This window comes from Lacerta agilis, chromosome 9 (assembly GCF_009819535.1).
Source record: "Lacerta agilis isolate rLacAgi1 chromosome 9, rLacAgi1.pri, whole genome shotgun sequence".
Classification (NCBI taxonomy): Eukaryota; Metazoa; Chordata; class Lepidosauria; order Squamata; family Lacertidae; genus Lacerta; species Lacerta agilis.
In genome coordinates, this window is record NC_046320.1 from 35898897 (window position 1) to 35924371 (window position 25475).

The 25475-nt window shown below is 38.6% G+C and overlaps 1 protein-coding gene across 5 annotated transcripts in view; it reads left to right on the forward strand.

Annotated features, from left to right (window-relative positions):
* FBXW7 (F-box and WD repeat domain containing 7) overlaps positions 1–25475 on the forward strand; it is a 116322-nt gene that overhangs the window by 66366 nt on the left and 24481 nt on the right. For 4 of the 5 annotated variants that reach the window (XM_033160432.1, XM_033160435.1, XM_033160431.1 and 1 more), the window contains 2 exons: positions 15063–15145; positions 18435–18576. In XM_033160432.1, coding sequence (XP_033016323.1) covers positions 15063–15145; positions 18435–18576 — 225 coding nt within the window. Of the gene's footprint in view, positions 1–12102; positions 12629–15062; positions 15146–18434; positions 18577–25475 lie in introns of those variants that run through there. The other variant, XM_033160433.1, reaches the window with a different exon arrangement.

Sequence of the window (25475 nt, forward strand, 5' to 3'; positions counted from 1 at the left end):
GTTATTTCTCCTGCCTCTATTATACTTTTTCCATTTAATGGTTTTACTCTTTCAACATCAATTAATTTTTATCATACCATTGAGAGGCAAGGTATAAATATTTTAATAGGTAAGCGATAGCGGTAAATTTGGGAAGGAGCCCACAGGTCAATGGAAATGTATATGCCTTGCATGTAAAAGGGCTGCGCTTCATTCCCAAAGCATTTCCATCCAAAGGATTTGAGAACCAATTTTTTTTTGTCAGAGTAGACCATATTAGGCCAAAAGTCTCACTCATACATTGGTATGTATATTTAGGGTCAGTGTTTCAGGTTGAAGTTGGATTTTAACTTAGGTTTATTTATGACAGCGTAGGGAACCTTTGGCCCTTTAATTTGTGTTGTCCCTGAGTATTGGCCATGCTAACTGGGGCTGAAGGCAGTTGAGAACCACAGATTCCCCTCCTCTGATTTACACAAGCCACTTTCATAAATGATACCAAATAGGTGGAAACAATGCTATTGATAGCTATGTCATTTCTTCCCACAAATATTATTTGCATTATCTTTATCAATACCATTCTTTACCCACACATTCTGATTACTTATAACAGTTTTATTACAGTTTTATCTGACTCCATAAGGCTCTCTCAGTCTGTATTTGTCATAGTCATTCAGGTATCTCACATTGCCTAATTGCAGTCAGCAGACATCCTTTAGAAACACCCCCCACCCACAAAAAACATTCCAGACTGATATAAATGAAATGTTTATTTAGATTAATAACATTAATCATTGTACTGATCATATTTGACTTATAAGTGATACATTCATAGAAGATAGAAGGTTAAAAGATTCAAGCAATGACTAAGCACTACATTTAGTGCTCCTCAACTTTCTCACATTTTCAACAGGAAGCATTACACGAGTTAAGTGAGTCCCTTATAATCTTGTTGTCTTTAAATACACTGTTAGCTGTCTTTATGTTGGTCTTTTGCATTTATAAAGCAGGGTAGAGGTAGAGTTTGGCTGGCTATGGTTCATACAGATATATACCATTCTAAAAGCACTTCAGTCTTATCACCACAATCATAGTATTGCATCTGAATTTTAGCATAAGATGAAATGGCCTCATTTACCAAAGCTGCAGGAGATTTGGCAAGCTTTTTTATGCATCCTTGCAGCTGTGGCCTCTTTCACATATAACCATGTAAGCTATGGTAAAGATTTGGTGAAAAAGCTCCCCCTCCTCTCATCTTCCAGCGCATCATCAAGGACGAAATCAGAAGCTCTTACTTTTGTTTTAAGTAACTGCAGTTTATCATTATTTAGAAACCTGTGACAAACTGTGGTTAATCTTAACATTGGTTTAGGGAAACAAGTCAGCTTCAAAAATCTTGCTTTATGACTGGGTTGGGGAATCTGTGGTGCTCCAGAAGTTGTGAACTATAACTCCCACATCCCTGACCATTGATCATTGTCCTGCTGGCTAGGGGTGATAGTTGTTGGGATTCCAACAACATTTGGAAGGTCTAAGGTTATTGTTTATTAAATTTGTTACTCACAAAACATCTAGACCATGTACAAAAGAATAGAAGAAAACATCAAAACACAATAAATACAACTATTAATAAATAAAAGCTGCAACCAAAGCAACTTCACCTGGTAGCAAAAGTTGTATCAAAACTAAAAACAACAACTATACACCCCTCATACCCTCACAAACACTGAACAATAATTGATCTACAGCATTGCTGGTTTATGATTCTGACTTAAGGTTGACCACAATTTTAGGGTTTTTGGGTTCAGACTTAACTATAGCCATGGTTAATTGAAAACACAAGTGAAATCCTCCTGCTTTTTAGCGTCACTTTAAGGGCAGTAGTGAGAAACATAAGGTACATAGGTGCTAACTATTTTCAGATGCCTTGCTTGAATTCATTTCTAGAAAGTATTTATTGACTAAGGGTTGCACAAGTTAAATGTGCAAGTTAAATGTGCGTAAGTTTTGAGTTGACTGTATTCATGTCTAAGCCTTTGCCATTACAAACATTGAGGTTACTATCCATTTTTGTCTGCTTTCCTACATATATGTTCAAGCTGAATTGGGGGAATGAAATATCAAAGGTCATGTTCCACAAATTGTCTCTTCTCCCAACGCTACCCGTACCCCCCCCCCCAAAAAAAAAACAGACCAGCCTACTTTTTGAAGGAATAGCAACTGCTAGGGGAAGGTATGTGTTCAGGTCCTCTGCAGAGTACAAACTGGTCTTCTCATCTTCTGTTAGAGCACTTGGTGGTGGCAGCAAAGGTGTACCTTCTGTATTCCATCTTAAACAATGCTTTTAGGAACCCATATCCATTTTGTGCATGCACGCGTGTGTCTCACACCAACAGTTGAAAGCTACAAGACAAAGCAAAAAAGGTTACAGGAAGTATTCATTTGATTTCAGCCCTTGAGCTGAGAGTGAGAAGCTCCTATTATTACAGTATTATCATTACTGTTACATTTATATCCCACCTTTCCTCCAAGGAACTCAAGATGACGTACATGGATCTCTTCCCCTCTCCATTTATTCTCACAACAGCCCTGCAAGGTAGGTGAGGCTGAAGACGGTGACTTTCCCAGGTCACCCAGTAATCTTAATGGCTGAGTGGGGATTTGAGCACCAGAAAGCAAAATCGTATTTATGCCATCAGAGGAACTGTTTGTATCATGTTAAACCACTAAAGAGACTCCCAGGCTTCTGAAGCAGTGACTATTTCTCTTTAGTGTCATTATGTATTGGGCCATTCAGTCCAAAAATATGTGCATAAGTAAAATTTAGTTCATACAAAGGCTTTGTAGATTTGTTGGGCCACATATTTCTGGTTGTGCAAAAATAGAACTGTAAACCAGGAAGCAACCAAAATAAGTTGTGATCTGTAATTTGCTGTATTGTGTCACTGAGGGGGAAAAGAACATAGGTTTCCAAATAATTTGAATTACTTTTTGTCCCACAATCAATAAGACATGAGTTCTGTAGCTTTCATCATACAACCAAACAAAGGTATTGATAAGTTGGTTAAATAATATGTAGTGTTCTTGTTTATGGGAAGTTAACCTTTATTTAGTTGATGTTTGCTTTCATTTAGAGAAAAGATTACATTGTTATTGAAGTGTCTTTATTACAGAAGCAGAAAAGTGATGGGGTAGATACTTTTCTTCAGTCATTCCAAGTCATTGCCCTTAGTTAATCTTGTTGTCATCCTTCCATTTCATTAACTTATTGTAAGAAGAAAGCAGTAGACTAGTTTTAAATCTCAGTTTTTGTCAAACGCAAAGCAAAATGTCATTAATTTGTACACGCATGGTGGACTGAAATATCCCTAATAATAGGCAATCCTGTGAAAAAAAGAAAAGAAAATTGGCTTTGAACCTTAGGGACTCATGCTATAGAAACGCTTTTCATTTGGTTTGAACAAATTTGCTTGCTTGATAACTCCAATTGTAGCCTCTGTCCATGCAAAATTATATAGCAGACACTGAATGACAATGGGTTAGGGAAACTTGAAAGAACTTAATGTGACCTCCAGCATTCTAGAAATTCCTTTCTGATGTGTACAGATTTGGTGATGTCTCCAGTTGGTTGGACAAGATACAAAACTTCAGGGTAGGTTGCGTCTTAATTTTTGCAGACAGAAGAAAGTTGTCATGGCAATAATTCAAGGCAGACGATGGGTGTACGAAAGTGAAGAGAATTGTCTCCATTCTTGTCTGCATGTATTTTCTGAGTACAAAAGGAAATACCAGTACTATAATTAGACACATCTCAGCTAGGTACGTTGCTGGTAGATGTTCACAACTTCAGTATAGAGTTGGGAAGAGCTGGGCACCGTATTTTATGGAGTACTTCCAAGGCATTATAATTACATATATTAAAATGCCTAAGTAACCAAGAACTTACTTGAATTTTTACACTTTGTAGTAATAAGACATTATCATATATTTGGTGCTTAGTCATGAATATCATTACTGGTTTGTGTTTGCAGCACACAGATGCAGTTTTCGTGGCGCAACTGTGTGGAAAGATGACCCAGTTCCCATTTAAAAGCAATTACGGGAAGAAATGTATTTAGAGAAAACTGTCTTCCCCAAAAATGTATGGTGTACCCTTCCCTGTCTTCTTTTTTATTATTCATTATGTTGAGCTTTATAAGTTACAATTGCCGGGGGGGGGGGAGTATTACAAGTTTTACTTTATTCCCAAGGCGTTTTGAACACCACAGTAACTGCGTCACAAATACGATAGTTAGATTACCTTCCCACATGGGCTGTTTTAGATAGAGCACAAAAGCTGTAGTTTAGTGTTATAAGAATGAGCCTCAGACTTGTCTCCTTCCCTTCTCCGTCCCTTTTGGGTGCTGCTAAGTGATCAAAAACTCCTGTTTCCTCTTTTAAAGTAATCATAGTTTCCCATTATAACCTAACACTGGGGAGCTCCAGTGGTTAGTTCAAAGAGGAAAGGATTAAATTGTGATTCTTAGAGCTCTCCACAGTTTGGACATAATGGAAAACTCTAGACATGGAAGCATACACTTCCAAACATGCACTTTGGAGCACGGCTCCTACAAACCCATTTAGTACTCTTCAGTTGGTGGAAGTTGAATCTATGAAGCTCTCCATCACTGCAGCAGGCTTTGAGTGCTGTAATACTATAATACTATTTTCCTCAACAATGTGTGTGTTGGGGGGCAGGGCGGTAGGAAGCTTGACCTTATTTAGAAAGATATGCTCACAATTTGGCGCCTTCACATGATCTCAGCAGTCTTCCTCCAGGCGGCATTGTTTGTGATCTCTCATTGGAGTTAGCAAAGCATTCATCAAAGTTAAGGAAACTCATTACTAGAGGTTTAAAACATGGAGATCCCCCCCCCCAATTTAGACATGATATGTGACGTATGCTGAATAGCCTTTTCTACATCTGCAACTATAAACCCGGCATCTGGCCTCTCAACCATATGGGGCGAGCTTTTTTGATTTATGCATACCACCTGAATATAAGTTCCTGAAATTGCTTGCCTCCCTACTGACTTATTGTATTGCTGTCCTGCAGTTTCTCCAAGAGCTCAATGCAGTGTAGGTGCTTCAGAATGAGATCAAGTGTGAATCAAGACAGAATGGAAATAAAGTTGTTATAAAGCTGTATGAATCTTAGTTTATAGCACTTCCACAACCCTAGCAGATTAGGGAATTTGCAATTTGGGAATTATCCTGGATCCACTGTTTAGAATCTTGTGCAGCAGCTTTCGCCAGAAGTGCTTTTCTGTCAACTTCGTTCTACTTTATCCATCAACTGTTTTGTTTACTAGAGTGCAGGTCTCTAGTAATTTATTTGAGGTAATATCTCCGGTTAATGTCAGCAATGTAGTCTACCGTGGGGCCTCCGTGGAAATAAAAATAAATAAATAAAGCATGTCTCCACTACACCTGATGAAAATGGGGGAAGTAGGCGCCTGTTCACTCAAGTATTTGCAAGCTGCCTTCCAATAGCTTCCAGCCCCAATTCAGAGTGATGGTGTTGGCACATAAACCTTTTTAATGGTATGGACCTAGCATAACTCGGAGTGCCTGTTGCTCTGATTATTCAATAGGAGCATTTCCCTGCAAACAACAGTTATGTTGCTTGGGAAATACAGTACTACTCTGTACTACCACATCCGTTACTATAATGAATACTGCATGGAATATGTGTCCCTTACCAGAGAGTGTCTGTGACAATTCCAGTTCTCATGATGAGTGACGCAGTTGCTCCCTCCCTTGGTGCAGGCATGCACATCTGGTAACCTTTTCAATGAATTACTGAGAAACTGAGTGGTTCCCTGTTGTACCACTCCAGTGTGCAAGCATGTTCCCTTCTAGAACGGACTTGTTCTTTTTTCCTTAAGCGGAGAAATTACTGTAGTGGGCTTATTAAATGGGGCAGGCGGGCAGGGAAACAGCTAAACTAGACTACCTGTTTCAGTATGGAACAAATATCTACAACTTCTTTCAGGGAAAGAAAATTTTTATTTATTTATTTAAGCAAAAAGGGAGTCATCTCCATTCAAGTACAGATAGCCTGTTTGTGTAAATAGGGGAATTGGCCTGTTTTCTTAAAGCATGGAATATTTGTAATTGGTTCAGACTGCTACAGATTTTCAGGGCAAAGCTTAGAAATTGAGTATTTGTGAGTTTTTCTCCTTCCACTGGCAACCCACAGTGTAATATTAAGGGAATCTGAAATGCAAAGTGCTCTCTTGAGCTTCACTGCTGTGTGTTCTGACCAAGTGGTATTCCCAGTTGTCGTCTGGTCGTCTGATCCCACTTATGTAATCAAAGTACCATCTGCAGAAAAAGGAGTAGCACTTTAGTCTTCTTTGTTTGTGTAAAGATGTAGTAGTCATTTTCTCCTACCCTATGGTACTGAATATTCTACGCCTGTAGGAATTACTTATGCTACAGCATCAGTGATGATTGTGCTTATTAGTAGTGTATGATACTATTCTCTGGCCATTGGTGATAAATTTTATATTACTTTACAAAGCCCTGGACAACGAAGGGACCACGAAGGGCATATAGCCCAACCCTCCGCAATGCAGGAATCTTTTGCCTTGCTCATGTGGGGCTTGAACCCATGATCCTGACATTAAGAATCTCATGCTCTACCCTCTGAAACTATGTTGGATTATTGTGCTAGCTGCAATCACTGCTGCTGTGAATGACCACAATGCTTACCTTGTAGACATTTTAAGTTTTACATAGAATTGTCACCACTAACCCCTTGTATTTTTAGTTATTTGGCTCCTAGTGTTTGCATATATTCAGTCATTCTCTCTCTCTCTCTCTCTCTCTCTCTCTCTCTCTCTCTCTCTCTCCCTCCCCCCCACCTCCGCCCCCATCACACACACTGGTTTTAAGGGGAAACTAAAGGGAGTGTAGGACTGCTCCTTATCCTTCACCCTGACCTTCGTGTATTGAGCAGAAGAGTCTGTAAGGGGATTGTAACCATGTTAGCATAAATCTGTCCTTCCCACAGTTGGGTCTCTGGTTGCTTGGGGGTCTTGATCGCGGGGAGAAGTGCATGATCCATCAAAGGGAGAAGTGGTTGTGCGTGCAGCATTTCATATACAGTATAGGTTTCAGGAGTCCTGAAGAGGGCTGCACTTGTATGATGCAGTGGTTAGACGAGGATTGGGGAGACCAGGTTCAAGTCCTGTCTCAGCTCTGAAGCTCACTGATAAGCTTGGCCCAGCCTCTTGTCTTACAGCCTAACCTACCCCACAGACTTGTTCTGAAGATAAAATGGCAAGGTGTTTGTAGACTGCCTTGAACTCTCTCAGGCATATAAAAGTAATAAATATAATACAGGATAACACTTGGTGCATCTGGGGAATAGGAGTCTACAAAACTTTTTGCCATAATTGCTGTTCTATTTTGGTACAAGAATACTTGTTTTTTCTGGAATCTTTTCTGACGTTTACAAGGTTGCAAACCCTTGGGTATTCTACAAAGTTTTGCTCAGAGTAAACCTCTTGAAATAAATGGAATTAGTCACCCTGAGAAAGTAAGAGTTGACTATCACCTAATATAAAAATGAAAATAGTGAAATTTAAGGTATTTAGTATTCTTCCTGGCCAAGTAAAATCTTTTAATTGATCGTGCAACTAGGATTTGTGTATTCATTCCTAAACACATAGGGATAGTTGAAGTAAGTGTTACACATCCTAATTCTTTTATATATTCATTATTTTATCAGTAATGCAGTAGTGTCCTTGGCTGGTCTTGACCCTGGTAGTTTAGGTGAAAAATTATTGTCTATATCTGATTGTCCTTTTCCCATAGATATTAAATAATGTAAGTTAAGCTGTGAAAGTGTTACCTTTTCCTTCATACAAGATGGGTTACAGGAAAGAAAGGATAAGAAGAAACAGAGCTGGTCAGGAGCTCAGTTCTCGCTCACTCTCTGCTATGAAATGTGTAAGGAATGAAACTTAATAGAGAAGTGGAAATATCATTGTGAAGTTGTAGCTGTTATGTGGTTAGAAGATGAATAGATACTGTGTAATGAAGAACCAGAGAAAAATATACCATGCTGAGATGTAGAAAATTTTATTAGCGAAGAAGTGATTAGTAAAGGGCCCATAGCTACTGCAGTAGTTCAGCATCACAACCTATGTCATTGCATCATATTTGCTTAGAGTTTTGCTGCTACTAATTTTAGGATTGGCATGCAAGGACCTTATTCTGTAACAGAATGCTGCTCCTGATGTTTCAGATAATTAATGGAAGATCTCAGCTATTCTCTAGCCTTCCTTTTTTTTACCACAATAATATATGAGTTAACAGTTTTATACACTTTTCATGGTTCATTTTGAGGACTGATATTTAGCATCTGAATTTTGACAGCAGGCATATCCATTAACCACAACTGGGTCCTTTCCGCCACCCCCACCCCCCAAAAAAAGACTTTAAGAAATGAGTAGCTATAACAAATTCACAGGGCTGCATGTATGCTCTATAGCAGGGGCGGCCAACTCCCAAGAGACTGCGATCTACTCACAGAGTTAAAAACTGGCAGTGATCTACCCCCAACTTTGAAGTTCAGGTCAAAGTTGTTGAGCTTTTATTAACAAGGAGGAAGACCCATTGGGGGGGGGGGTTCGGGTCAAAGTGGTTTAGTTTTTTCAGGGAGTAGATGAAATGTTGAGGTTTTTTTAGGGGAGCCACAGATGTTCAGCTACTTTGGGGGGAACCAATGATCTACCAGTGATCTACTACAGACGTCCAGTGATATACCAGTAGATCACGGTCTACCTGTTGGACATGCCTGCTCTATAGAGTCTCCATTTCATCAAGAATGGTGATGAAGAAATTGTGTACATTACCGGTATATAGGCTCAAGATTAGAACAAATTCTAGTTGTGGTATTGACCTTTGATCTTATAATCACCTTTAGAATAACCTGTTTTGCTAATGATGAACAGTACAGATTTCAGGAATTCAGTTGTTACTTAACTTGCCTAAGAAAACTTAAAGCATAAAACCTAGTAATTTTGTTTTTTAATTTATAACTTGCTAACAAACTTGCCTGCTAAAAGTTTAATAAGTTGTTTTTGCAAGGCCAGTAGGGAAATAATTGTATAGGCATAAATAATCTGCAGTTACTTAGACTGCAGCTTGGGGGAGCTTACTGTCTTCTCTAACATACACACTGTCTTCTCCATATTTTGGTTCTCTTACACACAAACACCGGATTCCTGTTCATGCTTGATTTACTTTTTTTCGTTTGTGACAAGACAGGCATTTTGACAATCATGTAATGCAAGCACATCAGTTCCCTCTGTAAAATGGGGATAATGTCTTCCTCTTTTACTTACTGTATTTATTTATTTTATATCCTGCCTTCTGTAATGGAACCAAGATTGTGTGCATGTGGTTTCCAGATGGTCATCCATCCAGGTTGACCCAGACTTGCTATAGCTTCAGCCAGTTGGTGTCCCTCATGTATCCTCAGATCATACCCTGGGATTTATGCTTTTATATCCACTGTAGTAGAAGCTTAAATTTACTAATGCTCTTTGAGTACCAGATATTTCCTTAACCTTTCTCTGAATAATGACTGTTTTTTGAGAATTTGTCACAGAAGAAAATTGGGCACAGGAACTCTTTAATAGCATATTCAGATAAGATGTAATGTCTTGTTTGGACTATCATTCCAGACTTTGTAAACTCTGGTTTATGAAGCCAGGAACAAGCATTGGGGGCTGAGCACTCATCCATTGTGTGTCAGCTTTGACACAAAGATCCTGGGTGGTTCCCAAGTTTCCTGTTATGTCCAAATTGGGGAACTGTAGCTTCATATTAGTTCTCAAACCAGGAAAATAGCCAACAGTCCTAACTTGTTAACCAGTAATAGGCCTAAGAAGAACCATAATATCCAGCTTTTTCTTTTCTTTTCTTTTGGAACCTGACATATTTTAGAACTTGAGGCAAAACATACAGAAACCATTCTTCTCATTTCTTGTGAGGAAGTTAGAGGGGAAAATCCAGCAGACACCCATGTTTTTGAGACAGACAGACAGACACACACACACACACACACACACACACACACACACACAGTAGATAGGTGCATGTGATTTGTGGGCATGTGTAAGAGAGAGGGAAGGAGGGGGAGCACATGCATGTATGGTCTGTGAGCGGGAGGAGTAGGGGTAGAGATGTGTATGTGGTCTGTGTGTATCTGTGGTCTGTGAGAGAGAGGGAGAGATGTATATGAGGAATGTGTGTGCATGAGTGAGTTGAGAGAGATGCATGTGTGTATGTGGCCTGTATGTGTGCTGTGCGTGTGAAGGAGAAAGGGTGGTGTGATCAGCGTATATATTTTTGCTGGTATTGGGAAATGCTCCATTGTTATTAGACAGCAACAGCATCAGTTTGTGATGTTGGAGAGAGGGGGGCGGGGAGAGAACTCAGGACATAGCTGACTTCCTATGGTAGGCCTTTGGCTGTCTTGGGTGGGTGGGAAGCATCAATGACTAAACTTTTTCTAATTTTGTGTTATACTATGCCCCCACAGCAGGCATGCTGTGTTATGCCATGGCAACCATTTTGTGACTGGTGCCCATCATGCTTTCTTAAAATTCAAAATGTGCCTTCTGGTCCAAAAAATATTTTTTTAAGATAGCGTGCCCGTATATGAATTACAAGGTTTGTCCACAACATAAAGAAAACATTCTGCTTCTTGTGGAAAAAATGCAACTTACCTATATCATTCTCATATATATATGGAACCAGTTTTGAGGCCAGAAATAAATATCCAAACCAGACTTCAGTCAGGGACACATCAGATTGTAGGAACATTTTAAAAAGTGGAAGCTTTAAAAAATGTTTCATATTATAATAGAAAGGGGGAAGGAACACTGTGTTCATGGCAGAAATGCCATCTGGAGAAAATACAAGCATACTTCCACGCAAATGTCGTTCTGCAGTGTATTAAGGGTAGCAGAAGTATCATGTTCAAGACACGTGATAGCTCCACTTGACTGAACAGGCTTCATCTGATGTTTTATGTTCATATATTTGGAATATGAACTGTAACATGGTGTAGCTTTTCTCCCCCGGGATGCAAATCTGCCCCCTGCAACAATCTATAGAGGGATTCAGCTGGATCTGGATCTTGTGAAAGTGTTGAGCTAAAACTTGGTTTTTGTACATTCAGCAACCTGATAGCTGATTGCATGTGGACCCTTTTGCAAGGCTGTAGGGGTCTCCCTAGGAAGTGACGGGGGGGGGGGGGGAATCGCCTAATGGTGCAAGTGGTCATATGAATCTGCTCTGTGAAATAGACGTGTTCAAGGTCTGTCATGGCAGTAGTTTTCAAATATGTTTGAGAATAGGACCATAGATAGTATAGTTAAATAGCAGCAATACAGATTTAAGTTAAGTATTTAAAACAGAAACACTTTGGAAGGTGATTCTGCAGTAGTGTCAACTGTGTTTGGGAGGGGAGTGTCATTGAATAATTATTTCAGATTTTTGTTGTAACTGAAGAGTAGTAAGAGAACAGTAGTGCCAATCTTGCCTCCATTTGGGGTGGACAAGATGACCTCATGAGTTTTCTTTTCAGTACTGTTATTTTGTAAGCACAACTTAAAAAAATTCCACAATAGGAAGGAATTAATATTTAAATCAAACTAGTTGCATATTTTATTATGATTGGATTGGGCGCTAAACGTAACAATGAAATTCATTACTATTTCCCCTCCCCCAAATGAGAAATGTAGGCTGCTTGCCAAAGGAAATGCTTATCTCAAATTAATTTGAAATTAACTGCATTTTTATGCAGCAATGTTTGAACCCATTAGATGCACAGGCATAAAGGTCCAGTCAGCTTGCCGGAGGGCCACCGTATAGCTGTAATTAGTGAAAATCGCCTTGTTTGCTTCAGCTCGTAATCGTGAATTATCCAGTGCTATCCTGTTTGTTTAAAATGGGGGGAGATAAATTAGCCAGGTTTGAGAAGATAGTTAAAGATATTCAGCGTTTCCTTCGAGCCCAGTGGCCAGTGTGAGGATGGCGTGGGGATGGTTTAATTTCCTGCCGAAGTCCTTCCCATGCTGTGTGCTCACAGGCTCCTTGGAGCTGAGCACCATATAATTGATGTGCAGCCTGCATTGCTGAAGCTTGGACTGCACCATTCGCAGCGTGAGGGAAGATGTAATCTGATCTCTGTGCCGCTCGGGGAGGAATCTGTTCAGTCAAGGCTTTGACAGGGCAAAGTCTCCTCCAATAATCTTCCCCCCTCACTCATTATTCCCTTAAGTTCTCCTCAGACAAGCTGTACGTATGTATGTGTGCCGGGAGGAGGTTTTTGATACCGAGCTTCGTTCCTCGCATTCACGGTGGAGTTTGCTTGCTGCTGCTTCTACTGCTTCTGCTGCCTGATCTTCCTTCTCCGACGTGCCCGAGCATGTCCACATTAGAGTCTGTGACATATCTACCTGAAAAAGGTTTATATTGTCAGAGGCTACCAAGCAGCCGGACACACGGGGGCACGGAATCGCTGAAGGGGAAAAATACCGAAAACATGGGGTTCTACGGCACTTTAAAAATGATTTTTTACAAAGTAAGTAGCCGGTATGGTGTGTGTCCCCCTTCCTATATGTATCTATACAGTATAGGGGTGTGTGTGTGTGTGTGTGTGTGTGTGTGTGTGTGTGTCTGTTGAGGAAAGAAAAATCTGTATCATCAGAGATGGCTGCGGTATCTCCCTGTATCCCCCCCCCCTCCTTTGGTGGTGCCTGGATGCTTAACATGCTATACGCTGAATAAAGGGAAATAATGAAAGGGCTCAATGAGATGCGAAATCCTTTTATTTTAGGAGTCTGCATGAGAAACCAAAGAAACATCAGACTATTTACCTTTGACTGAACTGGCTCTTCAGCTCAGCACTTTAGCCTGTTTTTTTTTCTCCCTTCTAAAATAAATAAATAAATCAGACCCTTTTCTACTTTCACTCAGTATTTCGTGTTCATTATGCAGCTTTGGATGAAAATAGTACTGATGTTAACATGTAATTGCTTATATCAAAGAGACATTTTGAGCATGCTGTGAAATGTTTCAGAGATACAGTGAATTCCCAAGAGCAATGCAGAATACAGTCTGCAGGATCTGTTATTTAAAAAAAACCCAACAACCATAATTTTCTACAAGATTGTGTGTTTCCTCAGGTACTTGTGGAGCAAGTTTTTGAATTTAACAGAAATCCCTACAAAATGCAATTGTTTACACTAGATACCTCTAATGGGCATAAACTTCTTTTTAGTCTAACAAAGTGGTAATTTTATTAAGAGTATTTCATAGAGTGCCAAGTGATAAGCTTTTGCAGGTTTCCCAGTACCTAAAACAGCTGGAGCTTAAAAGGGATGGAAAAAGTTTCCTACAAATATTAAGAAAACAGGAGTTTGGTTGCATCCTTGGACAACTGCCTGTTGTTTAGAATGTATCCCATGCTTTTGAGAAAATGAAGTTGTGTTCAGAGTAGGAGTTAGTGTTATAATTCATATTCCTAACATTTGTTTGCTGAAGTAAAATAAATCATTTCATAGTCGGAAACAAGAAATATTACTGCTAGAATATCATGATATCCCCTAGGGGTGAATCAGTTTAATTTTTAATGAAGGTTAAAAGCATCTAGTATACGAACCCCCATTTCTAGAGATGCAATTTGGTTATAGCAAAAGGGTGCTCTGCAATGAATCGATGTATTTTTCTAAATATGGGAAGTGCTTTCCAAGGGTCTTCAGACATGCTCCTGTACATGGATAAAAATATGGTCTCCATTATCCTCAGCCTTGCTATGAAAAAAGGTTGCTGGTGGAGAAGGCTTTTTGATTCTGTGTGGTGCATGCTGTGTATTGTCCCATGTGAGGTACAGGCTCACAAATAAGGCTGAGCACAAGAGGAGTGTTTCCATTATTGCTCAAGTGAAATAGATAAGCATCACAATTTAAATGGAAACCTTGTTTAAAAATAAAGCACAATTCATAAGCGTAAAAATATAAGTACAGAATTAAGAGAATGCTTATTTCCTTAGTGAAAATGCACTTTAGTATCTTGAATGATTCTAATGTATCTTCGGTGGCAGCAGACAGCCACAATACATAGTGAATGTCCATTAAAAAATGGGAATGGGAAAATCTGCATATGCATGGTAGTGTATATTTGATTTTAGCTGCCAACAACTGGTATGAAACCAGTCATTTTAAATAGCTACCTTATTAAGAAAAACAACCAGATATAAATCTGGGCAAAAACACATGTATATTCCATACTGTTTAGCTAGCATAGGTGTCAAATTGCTACTGCTGCATCTTGTCAAACCTAAAAAGTTTGCTTTTGGATGTATTTCACTTTGCAAACCTTTTTGTTTGCTGCTTTCAGTTTCCAGTCTAAACATTTGTAGTTAAAAGATTACTTGATATATAAGTGTTGGTAACTTTGATAAACTTCTCTGTGGTTGACAATGCAATACTGCACACACACACACACACACACACACACACGGTTATCTTGCCATATTGCACAAAGCTACTTGTCCTAAGACCATCCTAATGACACTAGTGGTAAAAATGTAAGGAACTGCCCAAAGGGAGGTAGTTTTATGTGCTTTTTCACATTCGTATAATGTTTCTTATCTGTGGTTTTAAGTGTTTATCATAGAATATCTCGTTCAAGAATGTGCAGAGTAATTTTTTTGTAAAGTTAATGAACTGAACCATTTAATAACTAATTGAGATGAATAAATGTGTGGAAACAGATCATAATGCAAATCATAATGCAGCAGGGTATCTTTTAGCTGCCAAGTGATTATGGTGCAAAGAAAAGCTGGGTCATTGGAATAATTTATGTTTTGTTAGTTAAAAATGCAGGTTGCACAGGCTGATATTAAATAAATATTGATAGGCACGGGCAAAAAGATTTACTACCCTGTTCATTAAAGGCCTTGTTTATGCTGCCAAACTAACACAATTTTTTTTGTTCTTTGTCCCATTTTGTAGATGAAGAGAAAGTTGGACCATGGCTCCGAGGTCCGTTCTTTCTCACTGGGAAAGAAACCCTGCAAAGTCTCAGAATACACAAGGTAATTTAATGCAATGACAGGTCATCTGTTTAAGATACACTGAAGCCTGTACTTCCTGCCCAGGCACCTCTTGCATGGTCATACCACAAAACAGATCTGAGTGAATTATCTCCATTCATCAGTACCTCACTTGCTTCAAATTGCTGAAATTATAAATTTATAAAGAGGTAAACAAACCCTTTTATTTACAAATTTGGGATGAATCCTTTTACCAGGTTTCAAAGGACTCTAATATTTTTCTTCCCTCACATCTACCCAGTGAAGGGAAACTTGCAGATTGGTATATGCATCAAGTTGGACTATACAAACAACAAAATGATTGGTGTTAATCACAACATTCTTGCATACAACAACATGATAATTCCTGAGTCACTTTGAATAATAACCTCTCCACAACATGGAGTTCCATTTATAAATTAAAGAGATTTACATTTATCATAGGCAGGCACGTCAATTTAACAACTCTTTAATTTCCTTTGGTTAGGAATTTCAGAACCAGGGATGCATACAACTCGACTTCACTACTTGGTAGTTGCCATAACAACTACCTCTTGCATTTGAGCTTGTTCAAATCTGTAGCATTGTTAAACTTTCTTGTTTTAACAGATTGCTTTCCATAGGCAGTTTATCTGCTGTTCAGTTTTAATCTTCCTTTTAAATTCTTCATTATGAATTAAAATATATTCATTTATATATATTTTTCTCAGATTTATAGGTCTACCATTGTTGAATTGTGTAAAAAGAAACACATGGGAAATGCTATGCAGATATTGGAATAATTGTAGAAGTTTGCATACAGACGTTTGCATACAGAATGCTTGTTAGTGCATTTCTAGCCAATAAATCCTTTCCTAATAGCCAACATAGCTACTCATAAAATACAATGTTTTTGAAAACAATATTGCTATTAACTCGCTCATACTTATTTAGATTTGAATTAGAAGGGAACATCTTTGGAGTTCATTTTATATAAGTATCTTACATTTGTGAACTCAGAAATGCCTTCAAGGATAGTTCTTTACCTAAAATAAACCAGTTTATTTAATCTGTGCTCATCAGATAACAACTGTGCCCCTCACTGATGAAATGCTTATGTTTTCAATTGTGTAAATGTGTCATCCCTGTTTTTAGAAAATTGTTGTAAACTAATTAGTTTTATGAGCCTTATTTTGCCTGCAAAAAGGCTGTAAAATAAAATGCTAAAATAATGCCTTTGAATTATACTTTATACTGAGTTCCAGATTATTTCTCCACCTAGGCCCATTTGTCTACTTCTCTGACTAGCAATGACACTTCAAGGCCTCAGATGCTGGCTTTTCTTAGCACTGATTTCTGAAATCCTTCAAACTGGATATGTTGAACCTAGAAAATCCCACATCCATGGTACTTCAATCATTGTTTTGTTAGGCACACACCAAATTTATGCAAATTTGCAGTCATATAGTATTTGCTGTTTTGGCAAACTCAGGGAAGCAAAGTGTCAGTGTTTGACTTATAATTACATTGAAGCACATGCTTCTTACAAATTAGAAACATACAATAATCCTAGGTGTCCAGTGAAATATGTATAAAAAGCAAATGTGTCTCAACTGACTAGTTACCCTCTTCAAAATATTCAAATATCTACAACATGTTGTAAATGAAAGTCCCAAATCTTGTAACCAAAGGCTACTAGTGGGAAAGCATTCAACATTTCTATAGATAAAACTAGAAATATTACAAAATAAATAAAACTTTGGAATACCCAAACCAGAAATCCTTCAGACTTACTGCTAACAGATATGGAGTGACTCCAATCCAAGCTTGAGGTTTTGGGAGGCCCTTGGTCAAGGTGCTTTGAGTGGATCCATCTTGCCCTCTCCACATCCCTTTCACTAGACCCCTTTTGTTGGACACAGTCTTCACAACCAAGTGAGATGGGTTGTAGAAGCTAAGAGGAGGGTGATGTTTCATCTCCTCACTCTTGACTCTGCTTACATCCTCAGAGAGGAAAGTTGAACAGGAGGTTCAACAGTGTGGTGTTAGTTGCATATGCACCAGAGCCAGTAGGTGTCCCCATGCAGAGTTGGAGGTTGCAAGCAGCAAAACAAAGTTAGTTATGTTGTTCCTCTCCCAACATGGTGTCCTGCAAGGGTGCTCAATGGGGCTCACAACTCATGCCAGGCGTAGTTAACTCAGACACAGTTTTGGAGAGCCAGGCCACCAATTCCACACTTCATTATTCCTAAGTGGAACTTGCAACCAAAGGTTGGTCTATTTCTACCTTTTACTCAAGTTCCTGCCTGCCAGCTATGCCTTTCCACTTAACATAAGTAGGACATTCCATTAATTTACCCCTGAGTGGTGCATTTTTCTTTTTCACGGATACTCAACATTCCACCACTACTGAGCATGCTCAGACCATTGGAGAAGGATTACCATCTTACAATTTTAAAAGAGGGGGTTGTATCTCAAACTTTTACTTTCACCTGAGAATGCTGATAACTTCCTCCCCTTTCTCAGCCTCTTTTTTGGCTTAGTTTCAGTTGGCATTCACCACCTAAGTTTAATATTAGAGGGAGTGACACTGTGGTCATGATCCAAGAAACTCTCCCAACTAGTTCAGTGTGCCAAGATATCTATAGGCTTGCATTTCTTCAACGCAGCTCACTATGCTTTACTTTTAAACATGGGAATCAAGAGGGTTCGAAATAGTTTGTCCTATGACACAGTGGTCTGAACTTCAAAAAAAATAATAAATGTACCATTGGGTGACTGCAAACACTTTGATGCACCCAAAGTGGATCCCAGGTTATAGCCCTTAGATTAGTGCCTCCCATTGTGAGGTTTGAGACTGGGCCCTGCCATTAGGCAGAGTGGGTTTGTTACCTCAGGCAGCTAATCTTGGATGAATTGGATGAATAGCAAATAGCTATTTAATTTATGATTCTTCTGCTATGGAGAAGGAACAGCACTTGTAAGGTTTTCCGCCTTCTTCCAAAATAACTTCACAGCCTTGGGTACTATGCTCTTCTACTTGGGGGTGGAGGTTTGCCATTTGGTGCTCTGCCTCAGCAAAACGTATTCAGCCAGCCCTAGTGAAGAAAACCTCCAGGTTTTCTTACTTTACCTCTTGTTTGATTCCTATATATAGGCAATTCCCCAAATGAGCCTGAAATAGTAAAACACATGAGATTTGGAAAGACCTGTTCATATAGTAATGAGATTTGCCTCAATAACTAGTGACCAGTGTGCTAATAGTATAATTTAATGTTTCTGAGAACTGCATTGGCCTTTTTTTTTGCTCCAGCACTACTGGGCTTGTGCCTTGCTCAGCAACACCTACTACTTTTGGAGATCTGAGAGCAGCCAATGGTCAAGGACAGCAACGGCGCCGAATTACATCCATCCAGCCACCAACAGGACTTCAAGAATGGCTGAAAATGTTTCAGGTGAACAACATTTCAAGTTTGACTTACAGGTTGCACACACAATTGGTTCCAGGGTGCCATTCGGGCATGCACGAAAGTGCGATATTGCACTTCTGCGCATGCACAGACGGCTTGGAAATGCGCAGAAGCGTCCGCGCTCCGTGTTACACTTCTGGCGTTGCGGAGTACGCAACGCAAACGTACGTAATATGGAGCATTTACAATCCGAGGTATGACTGTATTTTGAAGAGCTTGTGAACTGAGAAAGAATTTTGTTACAATAACTGCAGCCGGTTACAGTACCGAATCACTACACTTCCTGAGTCTTTCCTCCTCTTTTAATAACAAACAGTACTTTTCTAATGCAACATGTTATATATTTTGCTGTTTTAAAGAACAAAGAATTTTTAAACATGAGGTGTGCAAAGGTAGGCTTTCTTGGGATTTATTATAATTTTAAAAAATGAAAAGCAAAATATTGAGTAGACTGTTTTATGTTTTAGTGCTCTTAATTATGGATGAGAATGGAATTTTCCCATTGTTTTTTCATCTCTTTAAAATATAGTAAAGTTTTTAATGAGAAACAGAAAAGAGCCCTCCATACTGTAACTCTAAAATGCGTACTGGGTTAAAAACTGTAAAATAAAATGGTATTCACCAGTAGAAATTAATGCTATGTAACTGTAGTAACTTAACCCGCTGTCTACAGTTCTCCAGTTCTGCGCCACAGTATAAACAAACTTAATATATCTGCAAAGCTAAATTAAATAACCAGAAATATAGCATGTTTATAGAGATCTATAAACTGAAAACTACTTCTAAAACATTATAAAAAAGAGAAATGAGCCAGCACTAGAAATTACTGCCATTATGATCAGCAATCAATTTCTTAGATTTAATGTGAATACTATATCTCCAGCAGTAAACTTTCTAGCAATCTTTTGGGTAAAATGTGTTGTTTAATAAAGCCCTTCATAGTCAATATTGTTTAGTTAGCAAATTATTGTCAGAATGCATCAAATCAGTTCTTGCTACTGAAAAACAAACATTTGGAAGCCATTTGTTTTTCCCAATTATACATTTATGTAATCAAATAAACTTTATCCTTTATTTGAAGGAGTGACATGATAGGTTGAGCAAACAACTATTCCGCACAATGGCTTGTATCCAACACTGTGTGAGCCTGGCTATAACTATCTGCTTGCATGAGAGTGCATTTTCATCCTCGCTTTCCACAACAGCCTCTTCTGAGGGCCAGGAGACATCCAGGAAAGTCCTGGAACGTGGCATTGTGAGCTGAACTGGGAGGGGCTGTTGACCAAATTGAGCAGATGTCCTTTGTGTTTGCAGCTTGCCACTTCCTCAGGTTGCTTCTGCCTGATCTTAGGTCTATTTCTCCCTCCCACCCCAGCTCCCATGCCATATGCAGCTTGAAAGTTCTCCAGCCCATAACATTGATCTTTCAGTGGAAAGGAAGAGTGGGGTTTCACTGAGGAAGAAGAATGGAAAAGACGGTCTTGTGTTAATGAAATCATGCTCAAACAGCAATGGCTGCAACCCAATGCCAAGATACGGGTTTTACAAATAGACGTGGGCCAGATTCAAAGACCCATGAGCAGTAAGACAACATGTGCAAGAGTTCATGGGATGGCACTAATGCAGAGGAAGTGGAATACTTCACACAGTGCAGGGTCAGAGTATATCAGGGCTTATGTTTACAGTGTGAATAATGAAATTACAGGCTACATAGTAAGGTTAGTGGGTCATTAAGAATGGTCTTGGGAATGAGTTTGTTCAAAGTCCCACACAAGAATTTGCACACTTCCTGAACTGGGACAACTTCCTCAAGCAGGACTCTACAACTAAGCTGGAAACAGCTCTTCTAAGAGCAGAAGAAGCTTCATGCTAGTGGACCCAACTCTACATTGTAGTAATGCATCGTCAAGACTAGGGTATTGCACATTTCAAGATTCATTAGAAATGGTTTGTTCTTTTTTAAACCTTTGAACCCAGCCTTTCATCTTAAGTTCAGAGAAATGTTTTATCCTCATAATGGTTTTAAGCAGGCTGATTTGAATGATAGTAGTAGCCTGAACTTCAATTAAGCTGATCTACCTTTCCATTGGTTTCATTGGTTTTAGGCATAGAATTGTAGAGTTGGAAGCGACCATGAGGGTCATCTAGTCTAACCCCCTACAATGCAGGACTCACTTGCCCAACATGGGGCTCAAACCCACAACCCTGAGATTAAGTCTCATAATTGAGATGTAGATTTCTTATTAATACAAATTTGATGTTAAATTGGTTGTGGTTGGAAGTGGAGTGAAAGTAAATCCCAACTTCTGATTCAATACCATTAATTAAGTTACATTTTCTAAAGTTCAGAGACCAGATTCAGTAAACAAGTCCTGCTAGTGGAAGCCTGCACAATGACTTCCTCTAGCAAAATGGGGCTTTCCCCATTCCCCTCTCCTCCCCGCAACACACTCCTACCCCTATCCAGATCGACTGTGTAGGGAAGCGTCCAGAGAACTTCCAGAACAGCACACTTGAGAGGAACGTGCAAGCTGAAATGCTTTTGCTGAAGGAACAGTTGAATTTGTCTCCCTACTTCCTACTCCCACTACTGATTATTTCCAACAATAGGTCAATGCAGTTTAGTTTTACTATCAGCTTTAACATGAGGGCAAGTGAGTTCAAAGTGTACCAGTTCTAGAGATGCTAGGAGGATGGGTTGCACCTTCAGTAAGACCTGGCTAGATTATTGAAGGGAATGTTGGGATGAATGCCCACAGTCTGATGTTCTGAAAAAAATCCCATTGATCTATTCTACAAGATACATCTACAAGATCTATTCATTAAGTGTGCAATATAATATATAACACCAGTTAATACATAGCATGAACCTTTGGAAAGCAATGACTGTGTTCATAAGCATGGTTAGACTATTAAAAGTTATCTTGGGTCTAGCATGTGGATAGAATAAGCAGCAGTAAATGTTGCTTGATATCCACACAAACCCTGAGATGGCACAGATACAGACAGTGAACTCTGACATAAAGATTAAAGAACAAAAAAAAATTGAATATTGTTAAGACTTTGCGTCTTCCATGATTCAGCAGGTGTGCAGAAAGAGTGGAAAATCTAGCACTTGGAAATTCAGGTTGCTGAGTTTTTGCTGTTTCAGAGGGTCAATATTTTCTTGGAACATTGTGGGTAATATGTGATGAAATCTCAGGTGCCAAATAAATATCTGAGTGTAAATTCTAGTGATTGAGGACAGAGCATTACTGCCAAGTGTAGCTTCCTGCCGCTCCCCATGACTAATAAAATGGAGGAAAAAATTGGCACAAGTGGGATGGGAGAAAAATGGGGCAGTGTTTCATAATTGGTCCTGTATTTTAATTGGTTTAGTGTATTTGAGTCACAGAATTTCATTTCCTTGTTGCATATTTATCACTTCCTGTGTCCTGAGTTTGAATTATTCTTGAGTTCAATATGCACATCTCTGGATGTGATGCAGTTCCTCTTCTCCCACTTAAGGATCCGTTTGTTGTGGATCTTGTGTAGGAAGCTTCAGTGTTCTGTTCATACACTGTTTCCCCTAGTATTCCGGTGGTTTCACAAAACACTGCTTCTTCCTAAGAATGCATATAAAATATGCACTTTCTTTCTTCAGAATGCTCTTCTTAATTATATCCCTGAAGAGACAATTTAAAATTGCAATAGCACAGATTAAATTTTAGAATGCTTGTGCATAACTCTGAACAGTACAGATAATATTGGTAGAATTGAACTTGGTTAAGTATGCCAACGTGCTTTTTAATTCTTAACCTGAATTTGCATATTACCACATTAGCCCTTTAAAAATGTTTTGAAATAAATTGGGATAGAGTTTGATGGTCGTATCCTATATACCTTCCAAATATGCTCCGCGGGTTGGGAAAAACCAAGCAGATTTGGGAGCATGTGGAGGTTAGAACAGGAAGGAGAAGTTGTTCTGTATACACAGTAAGTGGAAGGTCAGGGGAAAGAAAAAGCTTTAGCCTTAACTGTGCAAGCACTTCTTACCAATGGTAAACTGTATGCTTAGATTATATTTTACAGCAATTTTATTAAAGTTAGTTTTAGCATCTATCAATTCAAGCCTCATAATTCTCTCTATTTAATGTTTCGGTATCAGTTTTATTTGCAAGGCAGATCTTCATCCCAGTCAGTTCACATTTTATGTACCTTATGCTTCTAACTACAAATGAAGCCCTACCCATTTTTTAAAATACCAAGGCATCCAATTGTGCCAAGCATGTTTGTACAGTATCTTATACATGGTTAAGCACAGAGATTAAATATTTGTAAGCACACACCTCACCACTTAGAGTAGGTTTATAAATTTCTCCAATCCTAAATTATTTTTTATGTTTGCTTTTACAAATCAGTCATTTCCCCCCAGGAAAGATCCCTGCATTGCAGGGGGTTGGAGTAGATGACCCTCAGGGTCCCTTCCAACACTACGTTTCTATGATTCTATGAAATACAAATACTGTAAATCGCCAAATTCTCGATGTATTTGTATAAGGAGTTTGACTCCCTTCCCATCAGTCCCTATGTGACTTATCACAACGAATCATAAAAGTCTGGAGGTCTCCTGAAAGTTTGTCCTAATGATTGATTAACTGGTTTCTGCAGTATACAAATTTATTGTTCTTTAGGAATGGAGGGGAAATAAAAGTAGTGAGGAGTTAGATGCTTCAGAGTACTTAGAAAGAAATAATACTTGATGTGACCATGAGCTATGAAATACTTACCTTCAGATTGACACTCCTCTGTGCATCGAAACAATATTATCAGTGGTACATGTGGATGTTTTGTGAGTGGAGCAGTATGAAAAGAAATTCAGGCCTTGAATAGGTGTTGAGTATTAGAACTATATGCAAGGATGGGGTTAGTTGAAAGTGCTTCTCAGTTAAATACCAATGTTAAACATTTTTTTCCACCAGCCGTACAATTGCACTTTCTCTTACTTCAAGTAGTATTACTTGTTTTAAAGGCTATACACTTAGTGACAACTGTGTCCGATGTAGCCTGAGCAATTTTGGAGATATGATGTCACTCAGAGGAGCACATAGACGCTACACCACTGCATACAGATATGCTGTTTTTCACTTGAACTAAAGTAATATTTATCCTAAGATTGCTTACCACAACAGAAATAACTATATTTGGCAAGAAACACATTTTCTCTTTAGCTTTTTAAATTGATTATCAGTTTATTTCCTTAAAATGAAAGACAATGTGTGCGATGTCCCAGGAGTAAATCTTTCTAACTGATAATATGAAACTATATTATACTTATTCCTTTTAGTTAGTTTACAAAGCTGGATAAATGGACATTGCTGTCTTAAAGTCCGAGATTATAGGGATATAATTTTTTCCACAGTTTTTTTTTCTATTTAGCATTATATTGTGGAAAAGATGGGATTGTAGCCTTAGGATAGTTGTTATACTTTCAGATTTTGCCTCAGTTTCTGTAGTATTAAAGAGATATTATTAACAGCTATTATAGATTGTTTCTAGATTCAGTTCCGCCCCCCTCAGTTTTGACATGTTGGTTCTGTGAATTTAACCTTTCTTTGAAAAGTAATATGAAGCAGGTAAAGGTAAATTCACAGGTATTTTCATGTAATGCCATTTCAGTTTTTGTGCTTCTGTTTAATTCTGATTTATTTGTGTCCATTTCCAACATATTCATCCTATCCCTCATTAATTATAATCATAATCAGTATAACGTAAAAATGACAGTGTATGATACCCTACAGCAAATTATGACAACTATTGGGTAGGAATATATACCGGTACATCTTCATCATAAAACAGATGTGGAAATTTCATTTATACCATTCTTGCACATTCTGCTTGGGAGTTTGATAGCTATGTTAATTGTTCAGGGAGTATATTGTCTTGTGTGCCAGTTTTGATTGTATAAATGCATTAATATGAAGTAATATAGTGGCTCAGCCAGTGAGGCAGAGCTGCAGTAACAGCCTCCTGGCACTGGTGTTACTGCTACTTACTAGGAGAGAAAGGCAATGGTGATATCACTTTTGTGTGGATGCATTGGTGGAACCAATCTTGGCCTTTGAAAGGCATTCCTATGAAAGTATAGTAGAAGTTTGCTAATCTAGACAGTGGTTTAGGTTTATAGCCATAATTCACAGAATAATAATAATAATAATAATAATAATAATAATAATAATAATAATAATTTTATTTGTACCCCGCCCATCTGGCTGGGTCCCCCAAGCCAGTCTGGGCAGCTTCCAACAAATATTAAAATATATTAAAATGTCACAGATTAAAAACTTCCCTAAACAGGGCTGCCTTTAGGTATTTTCTGAATGTCAAGGTTGCTTATCTCTTTGACCTCTGATGGGAGGGCGTTCCACAGGATGGGTGCCACTACCAAGAAGGCCCTCTGCCTGGTTCCCTGTAGCTTTGCTTCTTGCAGTGAGGGAACCGCCAGAAGGCCCTCGGCGTTGGATCTCAGTGTCTGGACTGAATAATTAGAAACTGGAATTAAATGTAGCACGTGGAAATTAATGTTTAGGATAATGCTGTATTAACATATCTTAACGTGCGTGGAGTTTTATTTACTAGTATTCAAGAGAAGGTATTTTGTTTTAACGGTATAAGCAAGAGAATTACACAATTTATGGGCAATAGCCAAATCTAGTCATACTTAAAGGAATCTATTGAAAGAAATGAATTGAAATATCTTTAGCCTGTTTGGCTCTAATAAGATAATAATGCTAGACAGAATATGTATGCCATTACATATTGCTTTCCATGCTGTCAAAAGCACAGTGATTTGCTTCAAAACTTGTCGATCTTTTCTAACTTCTTTTAGTGGTCCTGAAGTGTCT